At 39.2% G+C, this 17,453-nt stretch overlaps 1 protein-coding gene across 1 annotated transcript in view; it reads right to left on the reverse strand.

Annotated features, from left to right (window-relative positions):
• The window catches only part of MYO3B (myosin IIIB), a 199,470-nt gene that overhangs the window by 66,965 nt on the left and 115,052 nt on the right, over positions 1–17,453 (reverse strand). The window contains exons 24-26 of the mRNA XM_067298626.1: positions 14,909–14,929; positions 12,430–12,507; positions 10,441–10,646 (exon numbers count right to left, since the gene is read on the reverse strand). Of these exons, the coding sequence (XP_067154727.1) occupies positions 10,441–10,646; positions 12,430–12,507; positions 14,909–14,929 (305 nt within the window). The remainder of the gene's footprint in view (positions 1–10,440; positions 10,647–12,429; positions 12,508–14,908; positions 14,930–17,453) is intronic.

Below are 17,453 nucleotides of genomic sequence, written 5' to 3' on the forward strand. Positions count from 1 at the left end.
TCTTGAGCTTGTAACAAGACCACCCCCATCAGTGGAACTCAGGGGATCTTTCCACTTTCAATATGTCTAATAAAAAGATTGCAGATATTCAATCAGTGAAGATAAAGGCCAAGGTTTGCAGTACAGTGCTTACAGCTCACCGTCTGTATTAATGACACTGACTGATAATAGAAGCTGAAAGAATGCCACTGTGTGTGAAGAATAAAGATTAGTTTACAGTAAAAATGACTCTCATATCAATCTTAATTTACAGAGAGCAGGACAGTCAGATTGCATGAATGTCCACCTGTGTTTCATACCTCCAGAAAAGGTCATGTATGTGCATAATTGAAATAATTGGCATTGGCTATCTTATCTGTGAGGATTTTATCAGTCTTGATGATTAAACAGAGCTCACAGCTCTTTTAAAGAAAAAAACAAGTCCTCTCATGAATGAAGTCCTCTCATTTTCTTTATTCACCAAGATTTCTGTGGTTGTGATTAGGTATGTAAGTCACTAGGCATGGTGGTTTTTTTCTGTTTGATTGGGATAATTGGGAAGATTATGATTGATTTAATGGCTTTTGGATCAGGCCCATAGTAAACAATGATAACTTTTGTTTTGTCCAGGTTTCCTTGTTTACATGCAAAGAAGCCCCGAACAATTCTGTGAAGTAAAATTACTGTGCAAATAGTTAATGAAAAAGGGATGCAAATATGTTTGAACTGAGCAGACATTCAGAATGAATGCACCGATTCCTGCCTGCAAAGCCATTGCGTGTTCATGGATGGTGGTTTTATAGTATTTAAGTAACTCTATGCACAAGCGATTGTATTAAATAAGTAACAGCAGAACATATGCCAATTAGTTTGCAAATTTAAGGTTATTTTATCACAGGTATACTGCTAGGTGGTAGCAACTGTCACCTTAACTCTCATTTATAAGCTGTTTGTCTTCTGTATTAAGTTATACTTCTACAGGAACAACTCTATTTACATTGCGTTTGAGAGGAATTGGCAGGTTCAGCAAACTGTTCTTTTAATCATTAACATGGGGAAGGACCATCAGATGTTCCTTAAAACACAAAGAGAGGAATGTGACCAGTGAGCCTCAAAGATATATTCCTCTGTAGCCACATGCAGGCAAGAAAAAATCCTACCCCGTACTGAAGAAAATATGGAAAAGCAATTACAAAGAATGAAATTCTGCAGCACTTTTTTTTTTTTAACCAGAATATGATTTTCAAATATTAGCTCCAGTTAATCTCTAGAGATTAGCTCCAGTTGTCACAAGAAAAAAAAAAACCAGTAAAATAGTCAATAAAGATCAAAGGGGAACAAAATGATGTCTGAAGGCAGAAGCACTGGAATCAGTCCTAGACCAGAGACATTCATTCAGCAGCTGAAGACACTGCCTACTCCAAATAATAGGAGATAATGTATTATTGAGTTAAGGTTTTTAATGTAGTGATTTTCTCAGTAACATGATACTGCAAATTTTTTAGCCAAGTCTTTCAAAATACTGAGAGTCATGGCATTTAGCAGGTATGGAGAAATATGGTGTATTTAAAAGAAAAAAAAAGGATTTTCCTCTGCTTTATTACTACAAACCTTAATGATGACAGCTTTTAGAAGACAAAAAGCATTCTGAGTTGCTCTAATAAAACGCAGATTTAAAATATACATAACCCAAACAATTTGTTATAGTGTGCAATTTCAACACGTACTTGACAGATACTTCAGGGAAGTTGCACCAATAGTGAATTGGTGTCTGTTTCAAAAGTCAGTTCAGATACTCATGTCATTTACACACGCGTGTAACTTAAGCAGTTTGTTTCCTTTCTTAAAAGGAAGGAAGGATTCAAGTGAATGTTAATATCAGTTTTCTGACTGTTCATGAATCTTTTAATGCACACTCTAATTAGGATATTTAAAATTGTAAAGCAGCTTTTAGATAGCTCTGATGCAAAAAAATAGCTAAGGAGGATCTCACAATTTTTGAATCTTAGTATCTTACCAATGACATGCACATGATTGAGAAGTTGACTTCTTATTTGTGACAAACACTTGACTACAAAGGATGTTTGAGCTATGAATTTACATACTTGACTCTACAGTTTAGTTTATGACAAACCTCAATAACTTTCAAATCTATTATCCCCTCTGCCATCACCTCTCTTTCACAATCTAGAATTTATTTGCTTTTGATACTTAGAAAAAAAATCTGTAAATAAAATAATGCCACTTTCTCTCATCAAATCCTATTTTACCAAGTTTTGTTTTGACTAAATTTAGATTTATGTCTTATTAAAAAAAAAAAGCCTACTTAGAATGACAGTGACTTTTACAAACCATGGGAATAACATCATTTTCTATATGTAAACATGTTGTTTTCCAATATTTCATAAAAACTTCCTCTAAACTGTGTTTTTCCTAACTTCTTCATTGATTCAACCACTGCACAGAAGACTCCTGTAACTGGTTAAATATGCTTGCGTGTCAGATTCTCAACATGAAGTCTTCCTGCTCCTTTTCAGTTATGATGTCAAATACGAGGGCAGAAGAGACTCTGCTTATCAGAAATAAGGACTATGAGACTGGTGATTTCCTTTTGATCACTTGTGCTCCAGAACCGGCTTTGGAGTTTGCATTGTGCCCAATAAAGGGTCTCTAGATTAGTGACCTGAAGTTCAAATCCTTATTTATTTATTTATTTTTAGCAAATGCTCTGTTTTCCATCTGGTTCCTTTTTCCAGGACTAACTCGCATAACTACAAATGCAGAAGTAGTTTGACGTGATATGCTCAGGATAACTCCACTGGAACACAACACGTGCCATATAGGGTCATCCAATTATTTTACTTAATTGAAAAATCTTCATATGGCAATGGAGCATATGTAGTATTTTAGAAGAAGGTAAAATTTTTCACCTTAATGAATCTGGTCAAAAAGTACAAATCTTGTATACGGTGCAATGGTAGGGCAAATGTCTGGGCATGCACCCAAAACTATGGAGAATATGCAACTAGAATTCTGTTCATTTTGATTTATCAGCTTATAAATTTAAACCTACTGTACAGAAACCACAGACAAAGTGACCTGTATTTACATTACATCTTTGTCACAAAATATATTGGCCTGAGGTGGAGAGTAGACAATGATATGTGAAAAGCTTGAGGTGTGACAGGGCAAAATCCCTTTCTAAGAAGATCCCCCGCTACAGAAGGGAAATTCTCAAAGGTCCAATAGGACATGTGCTTCTTCTCAACCCTAGCGTTGAAAAGTTAAAAATCGACTTTTGTGCATGGGAAAAGCAATTAAATAACTTCCAGAAGTTCCTAACTTGTACTGCCTGTATTCTTTAAACTCTTTCAGAAACCTGTACAGCTGAATTCATAAAACTAATGCAATTTGATTTGATAACAGTAGTTGAAAAATGTAAATGAAAAATGAAAAAAATCTAAGATATTCCACTCCTGAAATTCTCTAAAAAATATCTAATATGTATGCTTTAAATCATCAGATAAACATAGAATCATAGAAATACTCCAAGAAAGGCTTAACTTGTATATAATTCATGAGTGATTGTCAGATTTTTTGCTCCTAGAGATTTTATATATTCTCCATCCTGCAACTGTTTACCAGTGTTATGTGAGTGACAAGAGTCTAGAAAGTAGATGTGGAAGACACAGTAGTTCATCATATTTAAAGTCTGCAGGAACATTATACTGATCTGGTGAAATCTTAAATCTACTGAAACAAGTAGCAAACCTTTCCATGGATTACACTATGATTTTAGTATTGGGTAATGTCAAAATTTTGTTCCCATAAATCACTTAGGGATGTTAGTACAGTGCAGTGTTAGAAGTAAGTATGCATTAAGAATCATTAGTTTAAGAGTAAGCATTTCCTTTCCTCTGTAACCAATTTGTTGACTTCTAATTTAATTCACTATCTCCCTGATTTTGAATAATAAACAAGTCTACCACCACTAAATTTTGGAGATTAGAAGAAAGCATGATCTGAGGTAACATGTTTCCCAGGATTTTGTAATACCTCACCAGTGTTTGATCCTAGGTCCACTCAACACAGAATGCAACTCATTAAGTCAATGAGGCTTTATATGGCCAGTAAGAATTATAACACTGAGGGTTTAGAGAATAAACTTTAGGTGTCCAACAGGGTCCTTATGCAAATTTGCACTGTCAAATTAAAGAAGCAGACCCCACCTCACTTAGGATCACCATTACAATAATATCACTAGTTTTGCCATCAGTGTACAATCAGAAGAGCATCATCAGGCTATTGCAGAGGATGTAGTGTTCACAGAAAAAGTGTATCCTGCCACTAATGCAGTATGAAACTTTAATGCAGAACACAGGCTGGCAGAGAAGAGGTAAAAAGAAAAAAGAAAGAGAAAGGACAATCCTTTTATGAAACTTGTACAAAATTTCTCAACACATTCCTGTGTGCTTATGAGGTACTCGAATCCTGACAACATCTAGCACTACCAGACTCTCAAGTCTTATCTTTCAACACGTGACACAGTATGTGCCAGATTACATGAGAAGTGTTTACATCTGGGATCACAGACGACAGCACACCTGCACACCACATCATATCATGTGAGGTTCCAGGGGCCTGGACACTTGGATATAGCATGGAGTGTCCCATCTAATGGGGCTTTTAGAGTAGGTCCCCAGCAGAAAGCACACCTCCCTTAACTGCTGCACAGTGCGTGGTCACTACACGGCCCCACATGCTGAGCACGCCTGGTTGCCAGCTCAGGTTAATAAGCTGTATCTGAAACCTGGGATTCCAGCCTCTGAGGAAAGGGGCCACACTGCTTCACAGCAAACATGTTGAAACAGGCAAACTGGGGCAGGGAACAGAAGGCAAAGCACCCCTCGATAGGGCTACAGTGTTTACAGGCGCTGTACACTACCTTTTCCTACTTAATATACACACACACACGCATTGGCTTTGGCCTCTTCAGGGACCTACTCGGAGGAATCCCATGGGTTAGGGCCCTAGAAGGAAGGGGCATTCAAGAGAGCTGGTTAATATTCAAACATCACCTCCTCCAGGCTCAAGAGTGGTGCATCCCTATGAGTAGGAAGTCAAGCAAAGGAGGTAGGAGACCTGCATGGATGAGCAAGGAGCTCCTGGCAAAACTCAACCAGAAGAAGGAAGCATACAGAAAGTGGAAAGGGGGACAGGCCACTTGGGAGGAATATAGGAATGTTGCCAGAGTATGCAGGGATGCGACGAGGAAGGCTAAGGCCCGTTTGGAATTAAATCTGGCTAGAGATGTCAAGGACAACAAGAAGGGCTTCTTCAAATACATCAGTAGCAAGAGGAAGACTAGGGAAAATGTGGGCCCTTTGCTGAATGGGGTGGGTGCCCTGGTGACGAAGGATGCAGAGAAGGCAGAGTTACTGAATGCCGCCTTTGCTTCAGTCTTTACTGCTCAGGCCAGCCCTCAGGAACCCCAGATCCTGGAGGCAAGAGAGAAAGTCTGGAGGAAGGAAGACTTTCCCTTGGTGGAGGAGGAGTGGGTTAGAGATCATTTAAGCAAACTTGACACCCACAAATCCATGGGCCCCAACGGGATGCACCCACGAGTCCTGAGGGAGCTGGCAGATGTCATTGCTAAGCCACTCTCCATCATCTTTGAAAGGTCATGGAGAACAAGAGAGGTGCCTGAAGACTGGAAGAAAGCCAATGTCACCCCAGTCTTCAAAAAGGGCAAGAAGGAGGACCCAGGGAACTGCAGACCAGTCAGCCTCACCTCCATCCCTGGAAAGGTGATGGAGCAGCTCATCCTGGAGGCCATCTCCAAGCATGTGGAGGACAAGAAGGTGATCAGGAGTAGTCAGCATGGCTTCACCAAGGGGAAATCATGCCTAACCAATCTGATAGCCTTCTATGATGGAATGACTGCCTGGGTAGATGAGGGGAGAGCAGTGGATGTTGTCTACCTTGACTCCAGCAAGGCTTTTGACACTGTCTCCCATAACATCCTCATAGACAAGCTCAGGAAGTGTGGGCTAGATGAGTGGACAGTGAGGTGGCTTGAGAACTGGCTGAATGGCAGAGCTCAGAGAGTTGTGATCAGCAGTGCAGAGCCTAGCTGGAGGCCTGTAGCTAGCGGTGTCCCCCAGGGGTCAGTACTGGGTCCAGTCTTGTTCAACTTCTTCATCAATGACCTGGATGAAGACACAGAGTGCACCCTCAGCAAGTTTGCTGACGATACAAAACTGGGAGGAGTGGCCAATACACCAGAGGGCTGTGCTGCCATTCAGAGAGACCTGGACAGGCTGGAGAGGTGGGTGGAGAGGAACCTCATGAAGTTCAACAAAGGCAAGTGCAGGGTCCTGCACCTAGGGAGGAATAACCCCATGCACCAGTACAGGTTGGGGGCTGACCTGCTGGAAAGCAGCTCTGCGGAGAAGGACCTGGGAGTGCTGGTGGACACCAAGTTAAGCATGAGGCAGCAATGTGCCCTTGTGGCCAAGAAGGCCAATGGTATCCTGGGGTGCATCAGGAAGAGTGTTGCCAGCAGGTCGAGGGAGGTGATCCTCCCCCTCTACTCAGCCCTGGTGAGGCCACATCTGGAGTACTGCGTCCAGTACTGGGCTCCCCAGTACAAGAGGGATGTGGCACTACTGGAGCAAGTCCAGCGAAGGGCTACAAAGATGATTAGGGGACTGGAGCATCTCTCTTATGAGGAAAGACTGAGAGAGCTTGGCCTGTTTAGCCTGGAGAAGAGAAGGCTGAGAGGGGATCTAATCAACTTGTACAAGTATCTTAAGGGAGGGTATCGAGAGGATGGGACCAGACTCTTTTCAGTGGTGCCCAGCGACAGGACGCGAGGCAATGGGCACAAACTGAAACACAGACAATTCCATCTGAACATGAGGAAATACTTTTTCACTGTGAGGGTGACAGAGCATTGGAACAGGTTGCCCAGAGAGGTTGTGGATTCTCCTTCTCTGGAGATATTCAAAAGCCGCCTGGATGCGATCCTGTGCAACGTGCTCTAGGCGACCCTGCTTGAGCAGGGGGGTTGGACCAGATGATCTCCAGAGGTCCCTTCCAACCTCAACCATTCTGTGATTCTGTGATATGTATATATATGTGTGTGTATATGTATACATGTGTATGTGTATGTATGTATATGTATATAAAAATAAAATTTATTAAAAAAATATATAAAAACAGATGGTTGTATCCTTGGTTAAAGAAACAGTGGGTGAATGAGTTACAATTAAGTCCTCTCCTGACCATCTGTTTTTTAACTAACTTTCAGGTTTGCAACACTGTAAATCTGTTTTACATGAAAACAAGACAGTGAAGAGTAACACTGAAGAGTTAGAGCTTTATCTTTTGTTTACCTCCCACCTGATAAACCCTGAATGGTTCTGCTCCCTGCCTTTGATTGTTTTGTCCTCATATTTCCTGCTAAGAGTTTACAAAACAGCATTACTGAACAGGCAGATAAGAAGCACACCTATTTGTTTAACAACATCAAGGGAGAAAAAGTGCTGGCTCATTCATTTTGTTGTTAAGTTACTCAAAAGGATCAAAATACCAATTAACTTGCTGGCTTAGAAAATCTTTGATATCCTCAGATTTACTGACATTTTGAAACTCTTGTTCATACTTGCCTAATGTCTTTTTGATTATGAACAAAGAAGTGCCAATCTGTTTAGCATTTGACCTGTTTTCTCAAACATTTTTATGTATTCAACTGCTTAGTGCCTAAAAACACTTGACTAGTCACAGCTGTAAGCTGAAGGTAAATGTTTCCTATTCTATACCTATTTTAAACATTGTTCATGAGTTTTTCAAGAGCAGAACAGAACAGAAGTTGTTTAAAATAAAGCCTGAACTGAAGAAAGGAACAACAAGCCCCTCTCTCCCTCCCATTCACATTCTGAACTCAGCCAGGAAGTCTTCTATGCTGCTGGGCATATTGCTGAATCCCACCCCCCCTTCCCTTTTGATATTTACTTTCTTTCCTGAAATAATTATATCAGGTTGGACTAAAAACTTGGGGAAATATCTGACAAGACGTTAAACACAACTTGCCCTTATCTGCAGGGATAGAAAGCTACAGTCAGCACTGCTTTTATTACCATTACTTTTCAAGGTTATACTCTAATTCAGTGTACTTTTAAATGAAAAGAATCTATTGATAAGAGGAGGCCTAATCTGCTCTCAATTTACACTAATTTCAATGGACTTAATCTTAGTTCACTTATGTGTAAATTGGATAAAAGTTAAGGTTAATAATTCTGACTTCAACCTCTTTGGGATGTTGGGAAGATGTGTTAGTGATCACAAAAAATTAATCTCTTTGTTAAACCTGCTTTAGAACAGTATGACCTTACTAAAATTAGTCATGTTACACACAAATGAAGGGTTGGGAGGGGAATCATGTCCGAAAATTAAATTGCTTTGATGGACAAAAGAACAGGTTGCTTTTCCTTCCTGGAATATACATCTCTTGTGTTTTCCTATTGCATATTCATTTGGCATATTAATAGATTACAAGTATTACAAGGAAAAATCATGATTTTTCATAATCAGTTGATTAAACTATGATTTATTGTTCAACATCTCTCAGTACAACAACCACAGATATACAAGTCAAAATGACTTATTTGCACACATGTAAATTTAGCCAATCTCTGAGTTTTTAGAAAGGCTTTGTCATTTCCTTCTCAAAAACATACTCAGCTCCTTCCCCCTAACATCATGTGAATGATTTTCTTTGAATAGATTCATTAACCATGAATTCATTAACTCCATACTGTCTAGCTGAGCAATCTCCAATCCAGAAGGTATCACTAAGTGCCTGATGTAGCCATTCACTACTTGCTACTACTGCTGAGTAGTTGATCTGATTGACAAATAAGTCTTCAATCTAGAGGGAACCATAATGATTATCTAAACAAACTGGCATCATATGGAACATAGCATTTCTTTAATCAAATTTATAACTTCACAGAATCACAGAATGGCTGAGGTTGGAAGGGACCTATGGAGATCATCTGGTTCAACCCCCCTGCTCAAGCAGTGTCACCTAGAGCATGTTGCCCAGGACCCTGTCCTGTCGGGTTTTGAATATCTCCAAGGATGGAGACTCCACAGCCTCCCTGGGCAACCTGTTCCAATGCTCAGTCACACTCACAGTAAAGAAGTGTCTTTGCATGTTCAGATGGAATTTACTGCGTTTCAGTTTGTGCCTCTTGTCCTGTTGCTGGACACCACTGAAAAGTGACTGGCCCCATCTTCTCCACACCCTCCTGTCAGATATTTATAAACATTGATAAGGTCCCTCTGAGCCTTCTCTTCTCCAGGCTGAACAGTCACAGCTCTCTCAGCCTCTCCTCATATGAGAGATGCTCCAGTCCCTTCATCATCTTAGTGGCCCTTCACTGGACTTGCTCCAGTACATCCATGCCTCTCATGTACTGGGGAGCCCAGCTCTGGACACAGCACTTCAGGTGTGCTCACCAGGCCTGAGTAGAGGAGAAGGATCACCTCCCTCGACCTGCTGGCAACACTCTTTCTGATGCAGCCCAGGATATCATTGGCCACCTTGGCCATGAGGTGCATTTCTGGGTGCATGGTCAACTTGGTGTCCACTAAGAATCCCCTGGTCCTTCTCTGCAAAGCTGCTCTCCAGCTGGTCAGCTGGGAACAGGGCAGGAATGGGGGAAAATGAGGGGAAAGGGGGTGGAAACAGGGGGGAAAGGGAGGAAAAGAGGGAAAAGAGAGGGGAGAAAGGGGGACAGAAAGAGAAGGAAGGGGAAGGCAAGCATTTTTATGTGAAGAGTCTGCATAGGGAATCACGCTGGCACAACAATACAATTTTGAATTCATGCCTTAGATTTACCAGTATGGCTTTTCTACACACTGAGATCTGCAACAAATCAAATTTGATGCCCTATTCGCAAACATATTTTAAAACCATTTTTTACAATGTGCTATGTCTGAAATCAATACTGATGAAATTTTTTCTTAGATATTGCTGCTTTATTCTCTGATCTAATTAAAGTTCTCTAGCTTGAGATTAACACTCTCAGAAAATTTCTTTTTACAAAGCTTTTGTATCAGTTCATTTTTAAACATGTGCATATTTTTCACTGACCTTTCAAGTCCTTATATTACCTAAGCATGATGCACATTTCTATATGTTGCCTCTATCAACATACATTATCGCTACTAAAAACTAAGCGCTCACTGCTGGTCTCGCACTGACTTTTCTCCATTAGAGCTCTGATAATGCCTGCAGCGCTTACCTCTGATAGTCACTGCTCTGGTTAGGAGAGTCAGGCCATACATGTACAATAACCAATGTTTGTAGAACTTTCTGTATCTAAGCATACAATATATTTTATTGAAGGAGTTTTAAAATGACAGCCATGTTTCAGAAGAGAACAGTCTTACCTTTTCACAAACTCTTCAAAGAGAATACGATGAGAATACCCTTTTTGACGTATTTTGACAGTTTCTAGAATTCCTGTGTATCTTAGCTGCACTAGAACTCTCTCATGAGAAAATGTCAGTGCTTCTCGATCGTCGTTAGGTTTAATGCAGCGGATAAAGTGAGGCTGTCCAACAACCATTTTGGATAAAAGATCCATGAGGGAATACTAGAGGGGGGAAAAAAAAGATACACAGACTTGACACAAGAATTGCAATACAACTATTTAAGCAGGAAAGGCATATTTGTAAATAGCATGTAATGCTTGAATGTATCTCAAAGAGTTCTAAAACTCTTCATTTTTCTAATATTTTAACTGTGTAATTTTTAATCTGCACTGATGCTATACTTTTTAAGCTTTTGTCTAAAACCAGAACCTATTAAAAGTTTTCAACTGTCAAAAAAAATTATGCTTCCAGTTGTTATTTCTTCCCTCTCTCCCTTCCCCTCTCCTCACATCACTTTTCCATTGTAAAGAAGGGCTCAAATTAAAAAGTTTTCAGTGCAAATGTCCTAACTAAACATCTACTCTAGGCACATTTGGCCAAACAATATCCCCAGCAGGAAAACAAGCTTTACAGTTAATCAGACAATCACAGAAACTCACAGGGAAGAGGTTGCAAGAAGTCATCAGTCCAGTCCTCTCCCCAAAGAGAGCACTGGATGTATCTATATCATTGCAGGCATGTCTCTGTCTAATCTGTTTCTCAGAATCACCGAGAATATAGACTGCACAACTTCCTAGGCAACCTACTGCACTGCCATATTATCATGGCTATTCATAATATTCTTAACATCTAAACTACATCTTCCTGCTGAAAAGCAGGCCAATTATTTCCTGCCCTTTCTATCCCTGGACATGGAAAATAATTTATTCCCTTCCATTTTGCACTAAAATAAAAACAGTATCATTAGGTCTTATATATCTGCTTCTCCAGTGATTCCTCTAAATACTGATATTTCTGCTCCATCCTCACCTCACTATCCTCCTGTATGATCAGTATTTGTTGCAAACACACTCAATCTCAAAATCATACACAATTCCAAGCTGACTGGATGTAGGTGTGATTACACGGTTGTAGTCTGCAGCTATATGGTGTACTTTCAGACTCACCTCCCTCTCATATTCAAACTTTTTTTTTTGTAATTCCTACCCAGGTGACATCTGTGTAACTCTTTGCAAGCATAAAGTCACAGCAGCTGCCTCTAAGCTTTTCCTTACACTAGTTCACAAGAAAAAGAAAACATGACATGAAGTTTTGACCCACACTGGCCAGCATAGCACCGTGCACCTCCTCCATTCTGCACGGTACTACTGCAGGCCAAGGATTGACAGCCCCAAACTTTTCTGTTCTATAATGAAAAAACAATAACCAACAGCCTTGGATTGGCATGTGGGTGCCCTGACTCTAACCTACCAGTTCCAATAGTCTCAATGCCTTTTCCATAGCTGTTTGATTTAAACACACCTGCACAATATATATTATCGTAGCACAGAATTACTACTGATAGAATGACGTCTCTGATTTATAACAGTGCTTGCAAAGATGGATTGTTTTTACTTATTATCACAAATGATGAATCTTAGTCTTCTAAAGTAGGTATGCCTGAACTTGTGAGAAAGTATGAAGGCCCTAGTAACTGCAGTTACCTTATTTGCACAAAATCAGTTCTCTGTTCATAAAAAGCCTATTTCTAGACTGCCAGCATTTTAGGTGAAAATAGTCTATGCTCTAGATCCTGTTATCAGTGTACATTTGCCACTAGAAAAGTACCAGTATTAGGACACATAAAGAAAAGCAGAGAAAGAAAACTTATGGTCTACAGAGGTCTCAAAACAGAAGGAAGATATTCTCTTATTATTTTCTTTGATCTCGCTACCCCACAAATATTTTAGATATATCTAATGTTCTAATCAGAAAAATGCTTGTTTGCAATTTAAGTTTTTATACCCTAAAATAGGAAGCCATAGTTTGCCGCTTCATGTTAGTTGTTTCCTCAGGGTGTCGCATCACCTCCATTGTGTCGATCTGGAAGACAAAACTCAGATGTTAGAGCTATCCCACCAAAATTACTGACCATCTCCACCCCCATTTCCAGATCTGAAAGTTAGGTTCAATTTTTATTATGATCATTCCTTCAGGTGTGAGTACTTCAGCAGTACTTTATCACAGGTAGGAACGCCAGCTTTCTAAGAGGTGCAGGATATACGCTGGTTTCAGTGGGAGCTGTAAGTGCTCTAAAAGCTTCAAAAACTACAAAATTTCAGTAATGCTCTTACTGGCAGGGAAGTTTCAAAATCACTATCTTTGCCCCTCTGAGTACTGATGCTTCTGATGTAGAGGATCTGGATATGAATCAGCTCTGGGTTGGGCTTGTTTTTGTATCACACCAGCCTGGCCTGCATTTAGAGACCCAGCTGTAAGACTTTTGATCTGAATCTCTCAAATGTTAGTAGGTTAACATTGCCAAGATTCACAGATTCTTTCAATTTGGATTTACTAAACTAAACTAGGCCTCTTATGTCTTCTGTACCTTTAGACAAGAGAGTGAGCACATGAAATGCATTTTGGCTGCTTCTTTGACCATTACTAGCAACCCTCAGGTGAACCCTGCTTTCTGACTTAGAAGTGAACTGGCCTATTATCATATTATTAACAGAGAGAGTCAAAATGAAAGAATGCAACAATAGAAATTCATTCACCAATTTATTAACAATTTATAGGTCTTCTGTCTCCATCAATTACTTCTTTTTGGTTTGTAAACAAGGATTGAACATACATACACACACAAAGAACCCCTCTGGTAAAAGTTTTGAAAGAAGAAAATAAAAAATGATGAAATTCATTCTTTAGTTCCACACTGCACATGAAGGCATTTCCCTCACCTTACGCCGCAACTCATGAAAAGGACGATGAAGGCTAGTGTGGCATCTATGGGAAACAGTTCTTTCTGTCCTAACCTGCCAAATGGCTTTTCCATTGCTGAAGATTTCCTAGCACCTTTGGGAAATGTACAGTACAAACTGAGTCACCTAGTCAGCAGCACTTCTTTCATTAGCACTTATTCTCCAGTGTAAAGATGTTTGTGAGCTATAACAGAGTATATCATGGCTGTCATGGTCAGCAGTGTCCCTTTTTCATTTCATAATGTGCTCTGAGACAGGTCAGGTAGTAACAATTTTATATAAAAAATTGCATGCCATGCCCTTTTTTCTCTGTAAATTAACATGCCTCAATTAACATTTCATCAAGGAAACAGCAATGTTAAGCTGTTACTCTGTTTAACATTGTGTTTCTTCCAGCCACTCAAGAGGATATGTTTGTAAGTGCAACTCTTATGCAAGGTAGCTAGTGACAGAGGATATAAACACACAGGCAATTTCTAGATTCCCACTTGGCCTCTTGAAGTTGGGCTGACATTTCTCTGACCCACGTAGCAATAGTTGTCTGAGTAGCTTGATCTCTCAAATTCCTCAAAACAAGAAACATTACTTCATCTGTGTCTTCCTACATGTTATACCCCTGTTAATGCATTCATTTACTAAATCTTCCTAGACTGCAAGGCTCTTCTGATCAGCTTGGGGGTAATTTCACATTTTTGTCATAAGACAGCACCAATGAAGCAGCCGTCAAGATGCCATACCTCATGAGCTGACTTCTAAAAAGCATTCCTCTTGTCACCACTACAATGAATTCCATCAGGTCTTATTTTCTGTATAAGAAGGGTTACCATTTTTGTAATGACCAGGAAGTAAATTATCAAAAAGCTGTCTCATTTTGGCAACACACGGAAAAAATGTCATTGTCAGGTAACAAGCGACCAACAGAGTATGTAAAATATGGCTTTCAGAATGTATGACTTCCTATCTGCTGTTGTGGTTACTATTAATTACTCTAAATTAGCATTTTGATGCTGAGAATTTCAGTAGTCTCATTCTGCTAAACTGCCATAGCTTCAGATACCACTTTCTCAGCATTTTTTTATAGAACACAGAGTTATTTTTAGAGGATATACATGGCCAGCAACCATATTGCTCCTTCTATATTTTTGTTATATTGTCAGTACAGCTGTTCTTATCAAAATGAAACCAGAATTTATGAATGAGTATAACCATGGTTACCAATCACAAGCAGATTGTGTTGCTGTATTACAGCTCAACAAAATTAAAGAAAATCAACCAGCATCCGGTTTGCATGGAGCATTAACAACATTTTAGCATTCACTTGCTTTGTGGCAGTTTACCATCTGCTCTGACCAGGTGGCATTTGTATAAACCAGATAATGCTGTTGTCAGCACCTGTACTACACTTTCTGGACTTTGCTTCATATGATCATTTCCAAAGCTCACTGACTTAAGACCACTTGTCTAAACACTATATGCAATTGCTGAAAGATTACCATTCTCAATAAAGTAACTGTGTCTCTTACCTTCAGGAGATATTTAGGAGACTGCATGCAAAATATAAAGGAAATGAAGCACTAAGTAGCATTATATCAAGAAAATGGGTTTTGTATTGGGAAAGAAGTTAAAAGAAAAAACTTGTGAAGAAAAGATTCAGCATACAAATGGTGCAAAGGCAGACAGATTTCAATAAGGGTAACCATACAAATTTCAGTATGGTTTTGTAATCTGTAATGTTCTTGCCTGAAGTGGTGGTCAGGTATTAGTATGCATCTCAAACTTACACATGAGGAAAAAAAGATGCAATTTGATTTCAGTTTTAAAGATACAGAAAACTCCATAATATATCCCAAGAAAAATGCCTTATCAGCACAGATAACATCAAACATCTTGAGAGGTCATATGACAAAGCAAACATCAATGACCTAACGAGAACAGCAGGGATGTCCATGGGGAAAGATATGGGAATGTTTCAAAACTATCTTGGCAAGACTTTTTGAGCACTGACATCTAAACCTCTGGTAGAAGTCAGGTAGAAAACAGTAATATATCACTGAATACTGACAGTTTGTAAAGAGGATAGGGAGACTTTGTTAATGACTGGTTTTCCTATACAGAGGCCTGGAAATGCACTGCATTTCAGTAGGGATCAAGACAAAATAGATTCATGAACTAGGCTTCTGGATGGCTCAAAGATGCTAATGTATGTCATTAGATAAACACAGTGGTTGGACAGACACACCATGATCCAGGAGAGAGCTTTTAAGAAGACGTTACAGTGCACCTGTAAATGAGAAGCACATCTAAGGCCCATAATGATTGAGGAAGGGACAACTTTGAAGTTTACTATGGCCTCCCCCAGAAAGCCATACAGCCACCATTCTAGCTGGAAAGGAGCCCAGGAGTAACCACATTATTGGCTGATCAAAGCCAGGTAAAAAAGCCCCCCCTCCAGTATATCCAGCTACACAGGCTATATGGCAGAGGTTTTCAATATATTAAGGTGTGAGTTTAAAGAATTGAAGCATCTTAGTGCAAACCATTGTGTAAACATCCCATCCCAGTATGAAAGTGGCATTTTTGTTTCATCTTATATTTCTTAAGAAGAAAGTTGAAAAAACAGACTTTCACCCCTGAAATGAGTGTCTACAGTAAGTTCAGAATAACGGGTAACATTCAGTGTTAGGAGACAGACAGCTTAATCACGAAGAACACCAAATCAAATGCAAAACAAACAGAACACAATACTGAAGCCCAATTGCTCACGAGTTTGAGCTTCTAAATTGGATTCTTGGCTGTGTAGGAAAGCACAGGCTCCAAGTGAAATTTTTCTTGGAGTTTCAGCACTGATGACTTCTCAGGCACATCTGGAACCACTGCGACCAGTAAAGGGTGAGCTTATGCTACTGCCTTTCAGACAATACAATACTCTAAGTCCCTCCTTTGCACATCTGCTTATTTTCACCGAGCTTGTAGAATCTTATCATCTTTGAGACTGTTGTTCTGTCAAATATGGTTTGCTATGGCCTACTGGGTTCAAAAGGTTTGGGAGGGGGAAGGGAGGGGACACACAGAAAGACAGATGGTAGGACACATACTCATAGAGGAGGATGTAATACACTTTTTCTCAGAAAAGCAGGCTAAAACCAGCATCATGAGATTTTTCTTTCTATGGATGGAGTTGTGAATTCAATTGTAAGAGCTGTATGGACTATGATGAATTTCAAAATCTTTTTGAATAGAAATATTTGAAATTTCCAATAGAAATGTTCTGATAAACACTGAAGCTAGGGAGATTTTGCTGTAAAATTTTCCAAAGTTTTGTCTCTAGTTAATTTATAATGTTGTATATATGGAGCTATGCAGTTTTATAGTAGGACAATAATCACATGAACAATAGACTTTATCACAACGGACTTGTCAGAAAATGACAGAACATAGTAAGACTGTCATGATATAATCTTGCGTTTTAAAACACTAGCTACTCTTTTTAAACTAAAATGAAGAATATTTCAACTGTTATGTCACATTTCTATGTGTCAGTAGTAGTGACGTATAATGTACATTTATATGATTATGACCAAAATGGATAACACAGCTTGACCTCTAAAGGACAAAATGTCCCATCACTGAAAAAAATGCTCATAATAGTTTTGAAATAATATCAAAAGAATGATGCATGACATCCCCTCATCTTATGAGGTTACTGGAAATTATTACTTTCACATATTGACCAAATCTGCTGCTGGTAGAGTATGAAATACTGTAAAACCGACACATACATTAAGCAAAAAAGCCTGTAAGTTAAACTGGAAATAAAAAATTCCAAACTTCCAAGCCATTTGATGACATTTTTTGATTTTTTCACCCAGTATAAAATAATAATTTAAAATATTTTCCCTGAAGTTGTTACAATTTCATTAAACTTATAATTAAAAGAAAGCCTTTTTTTCCAGCTAGAAACTATTTCAATTAACATTTTCTAAATAGTGCTGCCCAGCAGCACTTCTTATGCATGCCTTTCAGTTTCTTCTTTAAAAATTCAAAGGGTGAATAAAAACCATTTAAACT

This window comes from Apteryx mantelli, chromosome 6 (genome assembly GCF_036417845.1).
Source record: "Apteryx mantelli isolate bAptMan1 chromosome 6, bAptMan1.hap1, whole genome shotgun sequence".
Lineage (NCBI taxonomy): Eukaryota > Metazoa > Chordata > Aves > Apterygiformes > Apterygidae > Apteryx > Apteryx mantelli.